This window comes from Eulemur rufifrons, chromosome 13, assembly GCF_041146395.1.
Source record: "Eulemur rufifrons isolate Redbay chromosome 13, OSU_ERuf_1, whole genome shotgun sequence".
In the NCBI taxonomy this organism is placed as follows: Eukaryota; Metazoa; Chordata; class Mammalia; order Primates; family Lemuridae; genus Eulemur; species Eulemur rufifrons.
The window spans coordinates 1,716,506-1,734,346 of record NC_090995.1 but is presented as its reverse complement, the minus strand read 5'-3'; the positions used below and the strand labels follow the sequence as shown (position 1 = coordinate 1,734,346).

Sequence of the window (17,841 nt, the reverse complement as noted above, 5' to 3'; positions counted from 1 at the left end):
AATTTTGCTAGAAGAGAATTGACTTTTGTTTTAATGCCTTTGTTTCTATTGTTATGTCTTCACATTCTTGCCTCTGAGAGTGCCACAGCTTTTAAGCTGGTGTATAATTTTTGTAACATTTTTTTCAGCCAGGTATAAAAGTATAGAATACTAATAAGCCATCATTCATTAATTTGTGTTTTGTTTTGTTTGTCATCGGGATAGCATTTTACATCTACTGTTCTATAGTTATGCATCATTAATATTTCTTCTAATTCCTAGTTAATTAAGCAATTATGAAAATCAAACTCTAAAACATTGCTGTCACGAAAGTTGTAAAATCCTGATGGAAATTTCCCTACTGAAGTTTATAAAAGTGCTTACCTGTATTTTCTGCTGCAGTTGGTTTGTGAAAGAAAAATTTCATATAGAAATCTAATGTAAGCCCTCCAGGCATTTCATGTTCATTTCAACTTCAGAAGGAAGCAAACTAGGCATGGCAGTAGAAAACACAAACTCATTGTGCAGATGAACCGAAAGAATTTTGTTATTTAGTGTTTGGCTAATGTCAAAGTACATTCGAAAGGAGTAATTACAACATAATGGTTTATTTTTTATTTTTTTAATTTTTTTGTTTTTCAGCTCATTATGGGGGTACAAAAGTTCAGGCTATATATATTGCCCATGCCCCCCATCCCCCCGAGTCTGAGCTTCAATTGTGTCCATTCCCTAGACAGTGCACACGGCACTCATCATGTAGGTATACACCCATCCCCTCCCTGCACCCCACCCCCCCAGTCAGAACTTCAAGCGTGTCCATTCCCCAGGCAGTGTGCATTGCACTCATCAAGTAGGTAAACACCCATCCCTTCCCCCCATCCCCCACCTCTGTCCCATACCCAATTGGTGTTATTCCCAAATGTGCACTCAGGGAAACCAGTTTGCTGGTTGAGTACATGTGGTGCTTACTTTTCCATTCTTGGGATACTTCACTTAATAGAATGGTTTCCAACTCTCTCCAGGAGAACCAAAGAGATGCCATATCGCCATTATTTCTAATAGCTGAGTAAATTTTGTTTTACATTTAAGAGGTTGATGTGGCTTTATAAATTACACTCACCCAACAAGTAAGATTGGGGCATTAATGCTACTGAGAACGTTAGTTTATGTTTATATTAAGGTAAGAAAGTGAAGTGGATAAACATTCTACATTACTAAAACCATTGATGGTTTTTTTTTTATATGCAAATTTACACTAAAAGTCTGCTCTGCTTTGTGGGAATTAATTTTAGGAGTAGATTGTGTTTAGTTTTTGGAGAGGAGTGCCAGTATAATAAAAGCATTAAATCCTACCACTTCTTAATGCTTACAGGTACGCATTTCAAAGAACTTCCAACTCTTCTCCACTGTGCAGCAAAATTTGGCCTAAAGAACCTGGCTACTCATTTGCTTCAATGTTCAGGAGCAACCTGGGCGTCAAAGATGAAAAATATAGAAGGCTCAGACCCAGCGCATATTGCTGAAAGGCATGGTCACGAAGAACTCAAGAAAATCTTTGAAGACTTTTCAGTAAGTTTTTTTTTTTTGCCATTATATCTCTAAAACTCTTTTTATAAAGTAAGTGTGTATGTGTATTTGTGCACAGACATTGCTTTTTTGAAAGTGATGCTCCTGCACAGCTAGATTGTTGGTCCTGAGTCTTCCATTGTCTTAAAAAGCATTTTGCAAGAATAGTCTGCTTGTTTTACTATTGCCATAAACCAACTCTGACTCCATACTCCCACCCCTAAATATCCCTTTTTGAAACCTATCTGTTTGTTCTGGCTTCTATATAACCGGTTTGCTATTGGAGAAGAGATGGTGAAAAAGGAAATGAAAACCTATTACTTTTATTCTCTTGTTTGAGCATCCAGAGATGGCACTATTAGACACGTGAAAACAGATCAGTAATTATTAGATTGAAGGAATGTTGACAATCATTCCAAGTCTGCCCAATAAAAAGTGAATTCATGTTGCTTAAATTTGTTTTCTTATGTGATTCCTTTTCTTTCTCCATGTTAAGTCTCAACTCTTTATTATGTAAGTTAAAGCCCCAAATTTCAGAACACTCCTTAAAGGATGTTAGTTTTGTAAGAATGCAACCAGGGGAAGAGTTTAAAAGAAGATACTATCTCAGTACATAAAACACATTTTGTGTTTCCATAATCAAGTTTAGAAAAGTAATTGTTTTCTGTTTGTAGCAAAGTTATGTACATTTTGCTCTGGAGAGTGAATTACTCTTCTGATGACGCTTAGGAAAATATAAAAGGACAATGTTTTTGGTGGTAAATATGCCAAAATTTGTCTTTGGATTCTCAGCACAGAAATAATTTTATTGCCAATTAACAGTTACTATAGAACATTTAAATGCTATCAGTAGCTTCTGGTTATTTTGGTTTTTACTCTGATTATCAGATCAAGGCAATCTAATACTGGATTCCAAAAAAAAAAAAAAAAAAAAAACCATTGTTATTTGTGATTTCCACAAAGAGAAATGATGACCAATGAAACTTCTTTCCATTTTTAAGAAATAGCAAAATAGTTAGAAAAGCATGGATATCATCCACAAACTGGCATTGGATATCCACAATCCACAATAGGAATCTTTTGACCATATTTAAAAGAAATACAAAACATAAAGTTTTGTAACAAAATTAATAAGCTACTATATTTTTTAGTCTAAGTCTTTCAAATCATAAATAAGTATCGTTTTTATTTGTGGGGGGATTTTAGATACTGATTGTCATGTATGCTAATGTTTAACTAGTTCTCGCACTTTGTCTGATGAATGCATTCGTTTTAATAATTACCCGCTGTCTGTAGTCATTGACCAGAGCAGCGTGTCATCTACTTCAGGTAAGTCAATGGGGCAGTTGAGCCTTGGGTATTTTCCCACGATACTGTTTCTCTGCACATCCTGGGTGTCTGTCTCCAACTCTCTGCAACCCTATCCTCTAACGTTGACCTACTGATGGGCTTAGGTTAAAATTTTCCCCAGAAGCCTCAGCATTCAGAGTTACTTTCTAAGATAAACCCTGGTTTTCGAAGAGTGATGCTTCCACTTCACGCTCTCCGGTGGAGACTCGGCTCTTGACAGATACACTCTGTGCAAACTGCAGGTGCTCCATAAATAACGTGGTACTGCTTAATATGACAGCAGATATGAGAGTCATTATGAGACCAGGAGGTGTGGGCTGATGGAGGTGAGAAATTATTTTTTTCTCTTCAATCCTCTGGGCGTGTATACTTCTGTTCCTGCAATAGCAGCACTGATGTGAATTGATACCTATCACTGTGTCTAGGTGACTGTTCACTCTTTTATAGTGGCTGCATTCTAATTTCGCAGAGTTATACTTGATAATTATTCTAGGAAATTTATTAAATGATTTTCTATATCCTGTCTCTTTGGGAGCTGCTACCTTCTGCCAGACTATCTGAAGTTGACATTACCATTATAGATAGGAGAGATCCATAATTTTGTGAATGTTTTGTTGTCAGTGAGGAAGTGACTATGGCTTTTGCATGGGACAACAGATGTGCAAATGTATTCTAATATGGCTGTGGATAATTTTAGGTATAATTATTTTGCAAGCTACCAAAGACCTTTTTGCAAATGTGTGGTGAAGGAAATGGAAACATATGTGTTAGCTTGTGACACGCATGGGAGTGTTTTCTGCTGATTTATCTACCACATAAATTATGCTTCTAATTGTCAAATTTATTTAAAATAAGTCCAGAAGTCATATCTTCTTAGTGAAGTTATGCTGGGTAACCACATGTTAACATTATCTATTCTAAGTTACAGTAGCTATGTCTTTGTAAGAGTGTATCTAAAACTGAAAGAGAAAAACTGTGGCATCTCATCATGCTGCTAAAATACTTTATTGTTTGCAATATTTATATAGCTTTACTGTCATAATCACATTCTGATACATCTGAGATCATCACACATGTATTCAAAGTTTCCACAAATCACTGTTTCAGAAGAGTTGAAGGGAGCAGATATTTTTCAAGTTTGAGGTTCACAATTGACCAGTGGACTACACTCTGTGCTGAAGAAATATCTATTTTTAAATTCAAACATATTTCCTCTCTAGCTAATTTACTGATTTGTTCAATTCTTCCTAATCCCCTATCAATGAAACACTGCCCATTTGAGGATCTCGCTGGGCATGTCAATACAGTGAGTTGGGTCATCACTGATTAAAGTGGATAGAAAGAAAAACCAGTTATGATTTTAGAAAAATACAGAGGAAAGCATTAACAAGGCATTTATAAAACATATAGCACCCATATCTTAGTATCAGCTATGCCGACAAGAGCTAGGGGGACATCTCAAATCATATTTCTTATGTTGCTTCATGACATTTTTTCCTTTCGTTAACAATTTATACACAGTCTATGAACAGAGCCTCTTCTTTGTGAATGAATAACTTTCATGGTTTGATAGAGTTATCTAATTAACACCTGTATTTCATTCATAATTTCAGTGCTGTTACTGGATGATAATACCATATATTTCTATCATATATTTCTATGATCTTTCAAATATCTACTGGTATTTTAGTTTCTTACACTGTCTCCTGAAAGAATTAATATGAAAGGTACATGGATAAAAGGCAAAAGATTTGGCATTTAAATCCACAACTGGGTATAAACCACGATTTTCTTAACATAATTCTTGAGGGAAGCCTCCATTTCAAATAGCAAATAGTGATATTGGTGATTAATTCAGTGCTTTAAAAACTTATCTTTTAAATTAAAAATACGTGAAAATTTGAAACCAAACTGAAAGTTGGTTTACATCAGATTAAGAGGTACTTTGAGATTTAAGGTAAAGTATGTAACAAACATTAGCATGTGTTTTAAGTAAAATAATATTAATATAAGTGATACTTCCTTGTATGAGCTCAATTATGTCACCCCATCCACCCCCATTTAAAACCCTTAACAAAATGATTACATTGATGCATAAATAGTCAAGAAAAAAAACACATCCTTCTCTGTTGGCTGGCTATGGATTTGGAGAACCAACAAGTGTTTATTATTTTGGGAACAATATTCAGAAAATATGTTTTTTCTTCCACCGGTGTTCACTCCTGTAGTTTGGCTAAATATTAAGATCTTAGTAATAAAATTTCTTCACGAAAATTTGAGAAATAGAAAAATGAGCTTTTCATGCACTTTCTCTTGCTGGCTTTTCCGGAGGATTCCTGTCGGGGAGTCTTTCCATTGCTCGAGGTGTGATGAGACTCCTGCGATGTCATGGTCTCACTGAGCTACCCCCACCTTCTCTTTGCCCCCGTGGACGGTGGGCTCGCGTGTGTGTGTGTGTGTGTGTGTGTGTGTGTGTGTTTGTGAGAGAGACTGAGATTGAGTGGTTGATTCCGTTGCCCTCTGGTGTCTGACACACTCTGATTTTTTTCGCATGGTTGGGTTTGGAACGCAGGGACAAGGAGTAGGTGTTGAAGCACTTACAGTATTCGTAACATAAGCAATAATTAACTGACTGACATCGAGGACAAATTGTCAGAAGTTGGGTTTTGTGTTCAGGCCAGTGAACATTCACTCTTCTTGGCCCTGAATTTCCCTTATTCTTCGAATTGCTCACGCAGTTCTTTACGTATAACTGTTTGATTCTCAAGCAGATTGTTCCATTTAATTTGGGATATGTGAGTATTATCTAATTAAGCTTAAATGATTTGCTTGTGTCGTTTTTGTTTCCTGTGAGTCTAGAGGCTCACGCTGGGCAGTGGCCCCGTCCCCTCCTCCATCAGGTGCCCAGAAGGTGCTCGGCAGGTACCCACGCATTGACGGGACAGAGGCCAGCGTCCCGTTAAGGGCTTGTGTGATCTCACTTGCCCAATCATATCCTTGACTAGTCCCCATATTGTAAATAAAATAATTGGCCATATTCCCTATATACTTAGAATATTTTTAAAGTTTGGTTTTAAAGAATTCATAGATAGCCCAACTGCTGTCTTTAGCCTGTATTTTTAACAGGCCAGACCACACTGGATTTTAGAATCCTGGCCTTTGTTCAGTATTGACGCTCTGTTAGAACCGAAGAAACAGGAGCAAGTTGCATGACTGCACTGGACGGTGTGCATTACACACTGATATCTCAGTTATGTGCTTTTGAAGCTACTTAGCAGTCTCGCTCTAAAATTCCATTAAATGCACCATAGTGGCTATTGCAGATTTTTGCTCTTCTCCACATCCTCAAACCCAGCTCTCAATGCTCTGTGTAAACTCCCTTAACTCTCTTCTCTTCCCTATCAAATTGTCATTCCTCTACTCCTAGAGCCTTTGAGACTCAGCCAGGTCCGGATTTTCAACCTGACTTCATCAAAAACCAAGCTTGCATCCTTGGAAAAAAGTAATTCCTTACAGGGAGGGTGTTTTTAAGATTTGATGAAATAAATGGGAAAACATTCAATATATAGAAGATCCACAAAAAATGTGACTGCATTTACTTTATTTGCTGTGGATGATTTATTGTTATCTGTACCAAGGATGCACCTCCCATTTGTCACACCCCCTCTTTTTGTTGCATCCTCAGTTTCTCCCATTAGACTAAGTCTTCCCTAAACGAAGCATGTGTTTCAAGCATGTGTGTGCACACACACACACACACACACACACGCATGCTTGGTGTGGACATACAGCTTTGTATTGTTTCAAGCAGGTGTGTGTGTGAGTGTGAGTGTGTATGTGTCAAAGCTTTGCCTTTAGTTCAGTATAAAGCTGCTGCGTCACAGGCCATGAACAATCGACCCTATGTCAGGTCCAGCGAATTCCTCTCCTCCTTCCTGGGGCTCAGGCTTTGACATTGCTGTCCCTGACCCTGCCCTCTCCCGAGTCCCCACTGACCCGTTGTGAATTCCTTCCCTTACCCCATCCGCAAAGATTCTTCCTGCACTGTCTTCTCCTGTGATTAGAAGGCAGTATTGTAGCTGGAACAGCTGAAGTCACGTGGAATTTGTATGAAGCAGATGAGAAGCCACGGTAGGATTTCAAGTGAGAAGAGCTGTAGAGGGAAACAGGAAGGGCGCGTCTGGGTGAAATGAATGGGACGTGTAGTAAGAAAAGGCGGAGACATGTGAGCCCTGACTTCTTAGGCCATAGAACTGAATCTTGCCACTGATTGTTTTCATAGAATATGTATTATGCTTTAACTTGTTTACAGTAATGACCTATGAAGGATCATGCATCTATTTAAAAAAAAAAAACACGTTTTTTTTTTTTTTGGTTTTTTTTTTTTTTTTTGAGACAGAGTCTCACTCTGTTGCCTGGGCTAGAGTGAGTGCCGTGGCGTCAGCCTAGCTCACAGCAACCTCAAACTCCTGGGCTCAAGCGATCTTCCTGCCTCAGCCTCCCGAGTAGCTGGGACTGCAGGCATGCGCCACCATGCCTGGCTAATTTTTTCTATATATTTTTAGTTGTCCAGCTAATTTCTTTCTATTTTTTAGTAGAGACGGGGTCTCACTCTTGCTCAGGCTGGTCTCGAACTCCTGAGCTCAAACGATCCACCCGCCTCGGCCTCTCAGAGTGCTAGGATTACAGGCGTGAGCCACTGCGCCCGGCCAAAACTTAACATTTAATATGGGATTTTATCAGTAGTAAAATATACACCAAGTAATGTTTGTAGAGCCCAAAGGTGCTCGTGCATACCTTAATGGTAGATACTTAAAAACCCAGGTCTTTGTGGTATTTCTCTGTTTCTCTGAGAAAATACTTGGTTTTAATTAAGTAGTTCTTTATACATTTTCCCACAGGTTATATGTTTAATGCAACATGTATGTGTCTGCTGAATCCAAAATGGAGAAGCTAATAATAATTTTGACAAATGTATCTTATAACTGTAAAATATTATTTAGGAAAACTGTCCTTAGGCTATATCTCAGTAGAATGGTCATGAGGAAAGACGGTTCTCATGCCCAGTGTGTGAGACTGCTGAAAATAATCTCTTCCTCCCAGACATGGTGTTGGTTTGGTTGAACAGAGACAAGCAAAAGCCCCATTTGTAATTCTTGGTGAGAACTTCGCAGATCTCATAGCTGCTGTTTTCTCAGTGTGTCGCTACGTAATAAATGATTTATATCTTCGTAAACTTCCTAGAATAGCCAACAGGATCTGTACACTCCATCTTTACGTACACACAGGGTATAATTCTAAAAAGTTTTCCTGGGTTCTCTTTCCTTTCTCGGCCTCCACCCAGGAGGACACAGAAGCAACAAGGGCAGAATGACACACCAGTCTCCGTGGCTGTGTGATCGTTTTGAGGGAGAAAAGGGCGAAAGCATCACTGGGAAAAAGCAAGATGAGTGAACCATCTGGATAGGCCATGAGCATTTTATTCTGAGTCAAACATTTAAACAGGCTATTGAATAATAACTTTTCTGATAAACCCTGGAGGGCAACGTGTCCCAGCAACAATGGGACCCTGAAGAGCCCCAGCTCATTATCCCAGGCCGAGGAAAATCGTAGCTTTTTGGACAGATGTCATAATTTCATTGTTAAAGGAGATTTATCTTGCAATATTTATTTGAATATCTATTTATTCTTCACTTTTGGGAAAATATTCTTTAGACCCAGGCTAAGCCCGTCCATCCACAGTTTAAGCCCATTTCCCACTGTCCTCCTCTCAGAGTAAATGGAAAACAGCCAGGGTGGCAGATTTAGCCATTTCAGAAGAATCTGTGATATCTCTGCTCTGGTCTCCGTTGCACCAGACGCCATAGCTGTTGGGAATGCAGCAACCGTGCTGTATGAGGACAAGACACAATACGAATCTGATTACGTATTGACTAAGTAGGTGATGATTTTATGCTCATTACAGTAAAATTAATTGAATACCCACAGGTAACACGGCAATTCATAAAAGTAATAAAGGGAAATAACATACATGTGCTTACAGTTCTTCTCCAATAAAGATCATTAATACACTATTAAATAATTTTTAAGGTTGAAACATTATCTCATTCTAAACAGTTCACTCTCTTTGATATATTTGCTTCTCCAATATCCTATTGAGGGTCAGATCCCTGCATATGGTGGCTAAATGATCTTTAAAGCCCCTGGAAACCCTAAGTTTCTATAAAATTTTAGAAGCCTTCTAAACTTTAGTTGTTTTGTTTTTTTTTTTCTGGCTTCTTTCAAACCAATTAGCTCGTGTAGAACAGAAGAGTCTAGAGCTGTCATTTACATGCCTGCTGGTCAAAAGTAAATGCAATTTCAGAGAGTGCAAAATTAATCACAAATGGTAATTAAGGTAATCGGTATTGACACCACAGCTTTAGAGAGTGGACCTCATGAAATAAACATAATGCCATTATCCTTCCAGAAGGAATGCATGCAAAGGTGAATGAATTAAAATTTTACTGGGAAAACATGGTTCTTGGGAATTCTTCTCTATTAATTGGCTTTGAATTTTAGTCATTCTTGATACTTGAGGATAAAAAGGAGTATTTAATATAATCTAATATAGTGGGTATAGATTCTTCTACCAGTATTCTGAAATGGTCTCTACTTTAAATTCATACAAAGGCCTCTCCAGGGTCTGCTTGCATATGAATAAAATTCAGTCCTGTATAATTTAAAAACCGGGAATATTCATCAACTCTTTCAGCTTCGAGCCTGAGCAATACGATTTCTTTTTCACCTCTCCTTGTGCGGCACCATCCATGGGATATATATGGATATAAGAAAGTAAAGATTATGATCAACTTTTTTGGCCTCTTAAATGCAAAAGAAAATAGATGGTAACAGTTGAAAGCTAAATTTTGAGTTTGGTTTAAATAAATTAATCAACTCTCACTTGAGACAGAAAACCCATAGTCTCTCTAATTTTAGTTCCACACATCAATGTACTGATTGCTTCAACAAGTATTTGAGTGCCTATTAGGTGCCAAGCATTGGTCTAAATGCAAGAAATTCAAAACAAACCAAAACTCCTGCCATAATGGGAAAAAGCACTAGGAACAGATAAATGAGACATGTAACGTATATGGCAGGCACTAGCATTTGGGGCCCAGAAGGAACAGAAAGGACAGCCTTCTGCAGAGCGGTGTCTGAGATGACCTGGAGGGGGAATTTCGAGATGAGTAGTTATGGTAGTTATGGAAGTACTCGCTGAGAAAAGGCCTCTTGGTAACAACCTGAAACCGTAAAGGGGAAAGTCATGCAGATATCTGAGGGCGAAGTATTCCAGCGAGAGAAGACGGCATAACAAGTGCAAAGCCCTGAGGTGAGTTGGCCAAAGAAGAGCAAATTGGCCAACGTTCCGGAAGCTGAGCAAATGGGAGAGGAAGAGAAGAGTAACAGACGGGGTCAGAGAGATCAGCAAGGCCAGCATCTGTAGGGCTTTTACGTTGGTCGACGCAGTAGAATGGATTAATTGCCAGTTGTTGAGATATGGAAGGCTGCACAAAGAACTAGTTAATTGAGGAAGATCAGTAGTTTGGTTTTGGACTTACTCAGTTTGAAGTGCCTACTAGACATTCCAAAGTTTAGAAATTGAGGTGAGACGCGATACCAGCAAAAAAGGCCAACCATGGGCAGCCTTTGAGGTGGGAAGAGAACCAGGGAATCTACTGACCTGGACGCCAGTGAAAAGAGAAATTTTCACATGTGAGGTCGTGGACTACTACATCAAATACCACTGACAGGTCAGCTAGGATAGGATACAGGATCAACTTTTGGATTTTGCAATGTGTCTATGTATATTTGTATGTGCAGATTTCTATATTTCTCCTTAAAAATTAATCATAGTAATAACCCTTTCCAAATGTTGGAAAGATGGACCAGTGATTCATGGGAGATGAAGGAGATGAAGATAAAATTTTCTAATGAAGTATGAACTGCATGATACTTTGGGGACAATTCTGATGAATATCTTACTCTAATTTAGTTTGTCCCAAAGACCTCTTATTAGCTGTTTGGGGAAACAAGAGTGAACCACTGATCTGTTTTAGACACACATTTCCCGACATGTGGTTTGGAATCCCTCGTGAAAATCTTCCAGGGCAGGACACAACATCTGACCTCCAGCTGGTGTGAGTGTCTAAGAGAGAAAGTGAACTGTCAAGAAAAGAAATCAGAGCATTTTTATCTGGCAGACATTAATGTCCATTCACATTGACAAATCTTACACTCAGATCCCCGATTTGAGCCTGTGGCTGAGCTTTCAGCCGAAGCCAGCAGATTTCTCCCTTTATTAGTGTTTAATTTTCTTTTCTCACTACTGCCGAGCTCACTTATTCAAATTTGGCTCTCGGTAAAACATCAGTAAGCCAATTAATCCATTTCCTTAATGAGAACTCTCTATTACAAGAATGGATAACGGCATGGGCTTATATTGAACCTATCAATCTTGCATTTGGAGGGGAGAGTGCCAATTATCCAAGCAATCTGGTTCATTCCTGCAGTCCTGGACCGCGCAGTTAAATGAGCCTACAACACGATCACAATAGCACTGTAGGAGTGGGCAGTGCTCGGGGTTGGGAATTTTGAGGACCTATTTATTGGAAGCTAAGTTGAGTGAGAAGCTTCATGCACACCCCCTCATTCCATGTTCTCCACAACCCTCTGAGAAAGTTCTACTTGCTTTACATTTTGGTAAACTGAGGCTCGAAAGTTGGAGAGTTAGTGAACTGTGAAGCCGTCAAAAGGCCTCCAAAACATGGCTGCCCATACACAGTGAGAACTGCTAATGTTATGGTCTCGCCTCGTGAATTCTGTGATCATTAGGATTATTCCTTCCAACTTTAGTGCCGACTGTGGGTGGAGGAGAAAGAGAATGGATTTTGTATCAGGACAAAAGAAGCCAGAGTGATGTCAATGTAATAATAAATATTCAGTGAGAGAGCCAGGTCCTTACCCCAAATCCTCATTTGTTCTTTCCTAGACATTCCAACCTTATGTCCACACGATGCCTCTGAATACAATGTCAGCCCCGTGATTATATTACCATAACACTTCCCAAGTACTTACCAAGCGTGCATTCCACATCTGACATGACAGGAAGTGTTAGAGAAGGAAGGAGAAAATATACCACATGTTTATTCCACTCTGAAATCTACTTCATGGAATATCAGATTGTTGTAAGGTTCAAATTATTTATATGAAAGGCCTTCGGAATTTGTGAAGCTTTAGCACAGTTTTTAGTAGTATCATCATCATCTTTAAACTTCCCTGTAAGCATATTTTACTACTTTAATCAGTTTGAGTAAATTATTCTAACACTTAGTCTTTCTTAATTAAAAAAATACCTATATGATACATGAATATTTTTTTTTCTCTTCTATTTAGGCGATGGCTTCTATTCTATATAAGATTATTGCTAAGCATCATACAAGATTTAATTCAGATGGAAGTCGGGGTCTGCATTCAGTTTCACCTCTGTTCTGTGCAGAAGGACTAGAGACCCTATAAGAATACAGAACAAGAAAACACCAAATTCTAGTTTTTGTAGGTCCAGTTAAATTAGGTAATAGCTGTTACGTGCTTAACTTTGTAACACTTTCTAACACTACCCTTTGCTCTGTTCTCGAACTGTTTTATTGCTATAGTTTTATTGACTTTCAAGAGGACTGTGATGATTAATTTTACGTGTCAATTTGACTGGGCCCCAGGGTGCCCAAATATTTGGTCAAATATTGTTCTGAGTATTTCTGTGTGGGTGACTTGGATGAGATTAACATTTACGTTGGTAGACTGAGGAAAGCAGATCGCCCCCCAAACGTGGGTGAGCCTCATCCAATGACTTGAATGCCTGGATAGAACAAAGGAGCTGACCCTTCTTTGAACTGGAGAACTGGTTTCTTTTCCTGCCTTTGCACTTGATCTTCACCATGGGCTGTCCTGGTTCTCAGACCTGTGGACTTGGGCTGAAACTACACCATTGTTTCTTCTGGGTTTGAGGACTTACTGGCCTCCATAACTGCATAAGCCAGTTCCTTATAATTAATCTCTTTATATGTACACACACACGTGTGTGTGTGTGTGTGTATATATATGTTTACATATATACACACACACACAACACCAAGAGGATGTGCAATATATATATACACACACACAATGTATATGTAGACATACGCACATCCTCTTGGTTCTGTTTCTCTGGTGAACCTTGACTAATACAAGTATTAATTTGATTTTAAGTCTCTATGACATTTTCCCCTCGATTGCTCGGTGGTAAAATCAAGATAAGGAAAGAAGCCGCATGCAGGATTAATCATATCATGTCACGGCTGCCGTGGGCTGTGGCTGAGGGTGGGTGCCACGTGGAGGGGCCGGAGCACTCAAGGAAGCGGAGCCCCAGGAGGCAGACAGAGTGGAGCAGACACGGGGCCCCCGGGCAGAGCAATACACATCGGTATTCAGCAGTCAGTGACTACGGTCAGCAGTCAGTGACTACGGTCATTGTAGGAAGATAGCAGGCAAAATGATTAAACTTTCCCTTTACATGCAAATGCAATTTGTTTCAGATCTTTGTGGTGATTTTCAAGGGCTGCCTAGGAGGTGTTTGGGACAGCAGGGGACCTGTGTTAAGGGCTGAAGAGTTCTCCTGACTGTATTAAGTGGATGTTGAATGTCCTGTAGTGTGAGGGACAGTCCCCCTGTGAAGAATCGGCCTGTTCAAATGCCAGGGGACCCTCCGTGAGAAATCCCAGCAAATGCTTTTGAGCTGATTACGCTCTAACCTCAGTGAACCTAGAATTCACCGTTTCCCATGTTCTTTCGGATGTTCTTATCCCTTTGGCGAGTAGATATATTAAATAGGATTGAAACAGTGTTTTCTATGCGTGTGTGCATCTGACTCTGCGTTTGTGCATGTTCATAAAAATTCTCTCAGCTCTAACTATGAGGTCAGAATTTGGACTTTTCTAAGGGGACTTATTTTTGTTGCACGTTAGTTGACCTCTCGTAATTCGTTTTCTTAAATATTTATACATAAAAAAGTTTTACTATTTGTAGCGTGTTAGAAACTGGTGGGCTGACATTTTGCTAGACACAACTGTCACCATCATCACCAGAGAGCACAGCTTAGACAGCTTCGAAGAGTAAAATTTAAGCTGGAATTATAGCTGGCATATCGTACGTCAGCTACTAAGTGTCTCTTTCCTACTTTAATGAGATGTCTCTCTTCCTTGTGAGTAACATTTTTACACTTATGAAAGAAGAAATATTGTGAGATCACTTACTCTTCTGGGAAAATATATACATGTCCTGGAGGAGACAGAACATAGAGGTATTTTTTTCGATAGAATTAAGCCAACCTCTCAAAGGTAGATAAGAAGCAGAACAATAAATTGTACGGACGGGTAGAAATTACAGGGTAAAACTAAATATAAAACTGAATGATAAGAATAGAATGGACCTGGCAAAGGTGTTTATATAGGGCCGTCTGATATTCCTGTGCTTTTTCCTGTGGTTTTGAAATGGCTCATATTGTGGCTAAACTATAATGTCCAATGGAGCAGGTACACCGAAAAATATTTGCGCCTCCGTAATTTATGTGTGAATTAGTTCCACTGCACACTCTGCTCCCTTTCAAAAGCAAGCATGAGTTTTAGACGTAATACGATCATGAATAATTGACAAATAACTCCTATGACATTTACACAAAACAATGGCCCATCATGGGGCTGGGGCTATAAAAAAGAGAGATTATTTGGAGAAACTAATGGAAATAAGATGGAGAGTTTTGCTTACATCCGTGTAATAGATAACATACTCAATGACCAGGTAAGAAGAGTCAGGTGAAGGGGAAAAAAAGAGTTAAAGATGAGCTAATCCACTGGGAGTAATTTCTTTTTCAGAAAAAAATAAGTTAATGGAAGCAAAGCATGGTAAAGGGGTACCAGGTTTTGCATAGCTGTGCCACTGGCACCTGGCCAATACAAAGGGGTTGTTATTCCTGTGGCCTGATAAGAAGGTGAGCGTTCCCCAGGGCAGCAGTTCGAATTGCTGTGTTGCAGTCTCAACATGTGTATCATCACATTTGATCCATGTGTTATTTTTTTAATATAATTTAGCATGTATAATGTTATAGCCATGACTATCAGAGAGAATGTTGAGCCACATAGCACAGTACAACACAGAGATGAGAACAAATTATCGCAGACAAGAATTACTGAATTAGCATCAAGTGCATAACCATGGAAGGTCAAGGACTTCCTGCAAGGGTGAGAATCCTGCCGCATAGTCTAGGGGAAGGTAGTCAGGGCAGTCAGCAGTTCCGCTCAGGTCTCACGACAGTCCTGAAAGGCCACCAAACTGCTAGCGCCACGACTGTGTGCAATTTTACAAAATCTGTGAGACGCTGTCATTCAGCAGTCCGGATTCTCCTATAATTATTGCTGGCTTGTTTAGCGTGATTTGAGTCTTTTCATCCGTTCCAGTTTGCTGGTAAAAAAGCTGGTGTCTGAACGCGTGTCTCACTGCAACCACACAAATACTGAGCCCCCGGCCTGGGGGCCTGGATGCCAGGAGCACGCTGCCCAGGCTGTGAAGCCAGCAGACGAGGGAGAGCCGTGCCTGTGTGGGTGAGATCTCTCACCACTAGAGAGAAAGCCGACTGTGCAGCAGCAGTAGCCAATTAAACTCCCAGAGCTGATGATAAAACCCTCCACTGGCAGCCTAAGGTGAACCTTTTGCTGAACCTTTTGCAGCAGCTTTATATTCAGAAAAAGAGACGGTGATCCTGCAACTTACTTGTTTGAAATGAGTCTTTCAATACCTTTCTGTTCAGTGGTTAACAAGACAGAAAGGTAGACTGAGTTACAATGGGGAACAGACAATTGGGGGGAGTAGAGGAGAAAGGATGACCATAATCATTAGAGGAGAAACTCTTGGTTCCTTTGATTGAAATGAAAGAAAATTATTGTCAGTGGGAGGCTCTATCACATGCATCCCAAGTGAATTTTAGAAACCAGGGCTACTCCTTTGCCTTTGGTTTGTGAAGAGAACTTGTAGTGTCAATTCTGTTAAAATAAGACAAAGATTAATAAGCCTTCCTAATTAAGGGAGCCAGTGACCTTATGATCAAAACCTAAAAACAACCAAACCAAACAAAATCAAACCACTAACTCACCTACACCCACTAAAAATTTGTAAATTGAAGATTCCCTGTGTAGCACGATAAGAAGCACTATCGTGACATGACTGACATTCCAATGCCATTTTAGAACCACTTTGCTAGGGGAGCTTCTTGTGAATTTCACACAAATGCACCAAGGCTACAATTCTTGATTGTACACTGATTTTATGAGCAGTGTTTACCTACCTATTTCATATCAAGACCACGACTGACTACCTTGTTGAAATGTCATCTTCTCAATGAGGCCTACTCTGAACACTCTATTTAAAATTCCCAGTCCCCCCACCCCTCCACCCGGCATTCTCATGTCCCTTTATCTTGCTCGACTTTTTCATCTTGTCACAGCACTTATTACCTTCTGGAATACTACACGGTAGCATTTATTGTCTGCCTCCACCTTACCCCACCCCAACTCCAAAGTACAAGTACCATGAGGACAGGGGTCTCTGTTTTGTGTTTATTGCATTAAAAACCTTTCTAAAGTTGAAGAAAGCTGATTATCTAAATTAACATAGTAAAATGGAACACCCACGCTGCAATTCTAAAAGCAAAGCAATGAAAAAGTTGTAAGAAAAATTCTTAAGTAGTCAATCAGGAAAACAGCTGTGTCAGAAAATTGCCTTGTGGATGCAAATTGAAATGTAAATCTTTCCGTGGGCTGTTAATTTTCTAAAAAATACAGCTGGCTCATTAGTGGGGGCGCTGGGACTCCACATTAGCTGAGTGGAGAGAATCGTACCATTAATTTCCTAACCCAAGGCCCATAAGCTACTTTTTGAGAAGGTATTTATTTTAACTTTTGAAATCACTTATCCAGATTAAAAATGGGGGTGAGTAAAAGGGAATGTTGCTTAAACTCAATGCATTTATTATTCAATTTATCATCAAATGCCATTGAAGATCTTGTCTGTGCGTAGTACCATAATGGATAGAACCTGTCATTTTTCCCTCAAGTAATTAGTCCAGGGAGGGCCCTAGGGAATAATGAAACACGGAACAAATCCTCTCACAGCATCCATATTAAGAAGTTTAATTACCAAGAAAAAAACTACTTAACAACACATATATCAGGCATGATTATGAAAATGGCAGATAGCTCTTAGGGACTCTCAGTCCATGAAATCCATTCACTGGAATGATAATGACTAATGACAATGCATTCAAGAGCTGGTCTTTTGCATGAAGAGTATGAATGTATTCTCTGTTCGTACCCCTACATTTTCTAAAAATTATACACAGCATCTTACGCACAGACCCCAAAATACTTTAAACTACATTCAGGCAACGCCCGTCTCTCCCTACCTCCGGCAATAATACCATGGCCCAAGTTGAAAAATCTGTGGTTTCTTCATCCATATCCCTGAAGGTCACGGGCCCAGCAGGAGCTATTACTTACCACTTGCTCTACCTAAGATGCATCCTTTCATGAAATACTATCCAATGAAATCTTGATATATTCCTGAAATCCTCATTTTTCCAATATTTTCAATTGATGTCATTTTTCCTGGCTTGACAAGAGTTACTTTCCTTCCCAAATGGGTTCCATAAACACCTCTGTTCCGAGTCAGAACTTCTATACCAGCTCCCTTTTAAATTATTAATAGATGTTTTTATAATATCCTGTGTGGGATAAAGTACAGTGATTTGGGATCTGTGGCCAACAAACCTTATAGTAATCTCAAAAGCTACTTCTGACTGCCTTTAGCAAGATAGCC

At 39.4% G+C, this 17,841-nt stretch overlaps 1 protein-coding gene across 1 annotated transcript in view; it reads left to right on the top strand.

The window, feature by feature from the left end:
- The window catches only part of BANK1 (B cell scaffold protein with ankyrin repeats 1), a 193,960-nt gene that overhangs the window by 75,339 nt on the left and 100,780 nt on the right, over nucleotides 1–17,841 (top strand). Inside the window, exon 7 of the mRNA XM_069485451.1 lies at nucleotides 1,352–1,548. Coding sequence (XP_069341552.1) covers nucleotides 1,352–1,548 — 197 coding nt within the window. The remainder of the gene's footprint in view (nucleotides 1–1,351; nucleotides 1,549–17,841) is intronic.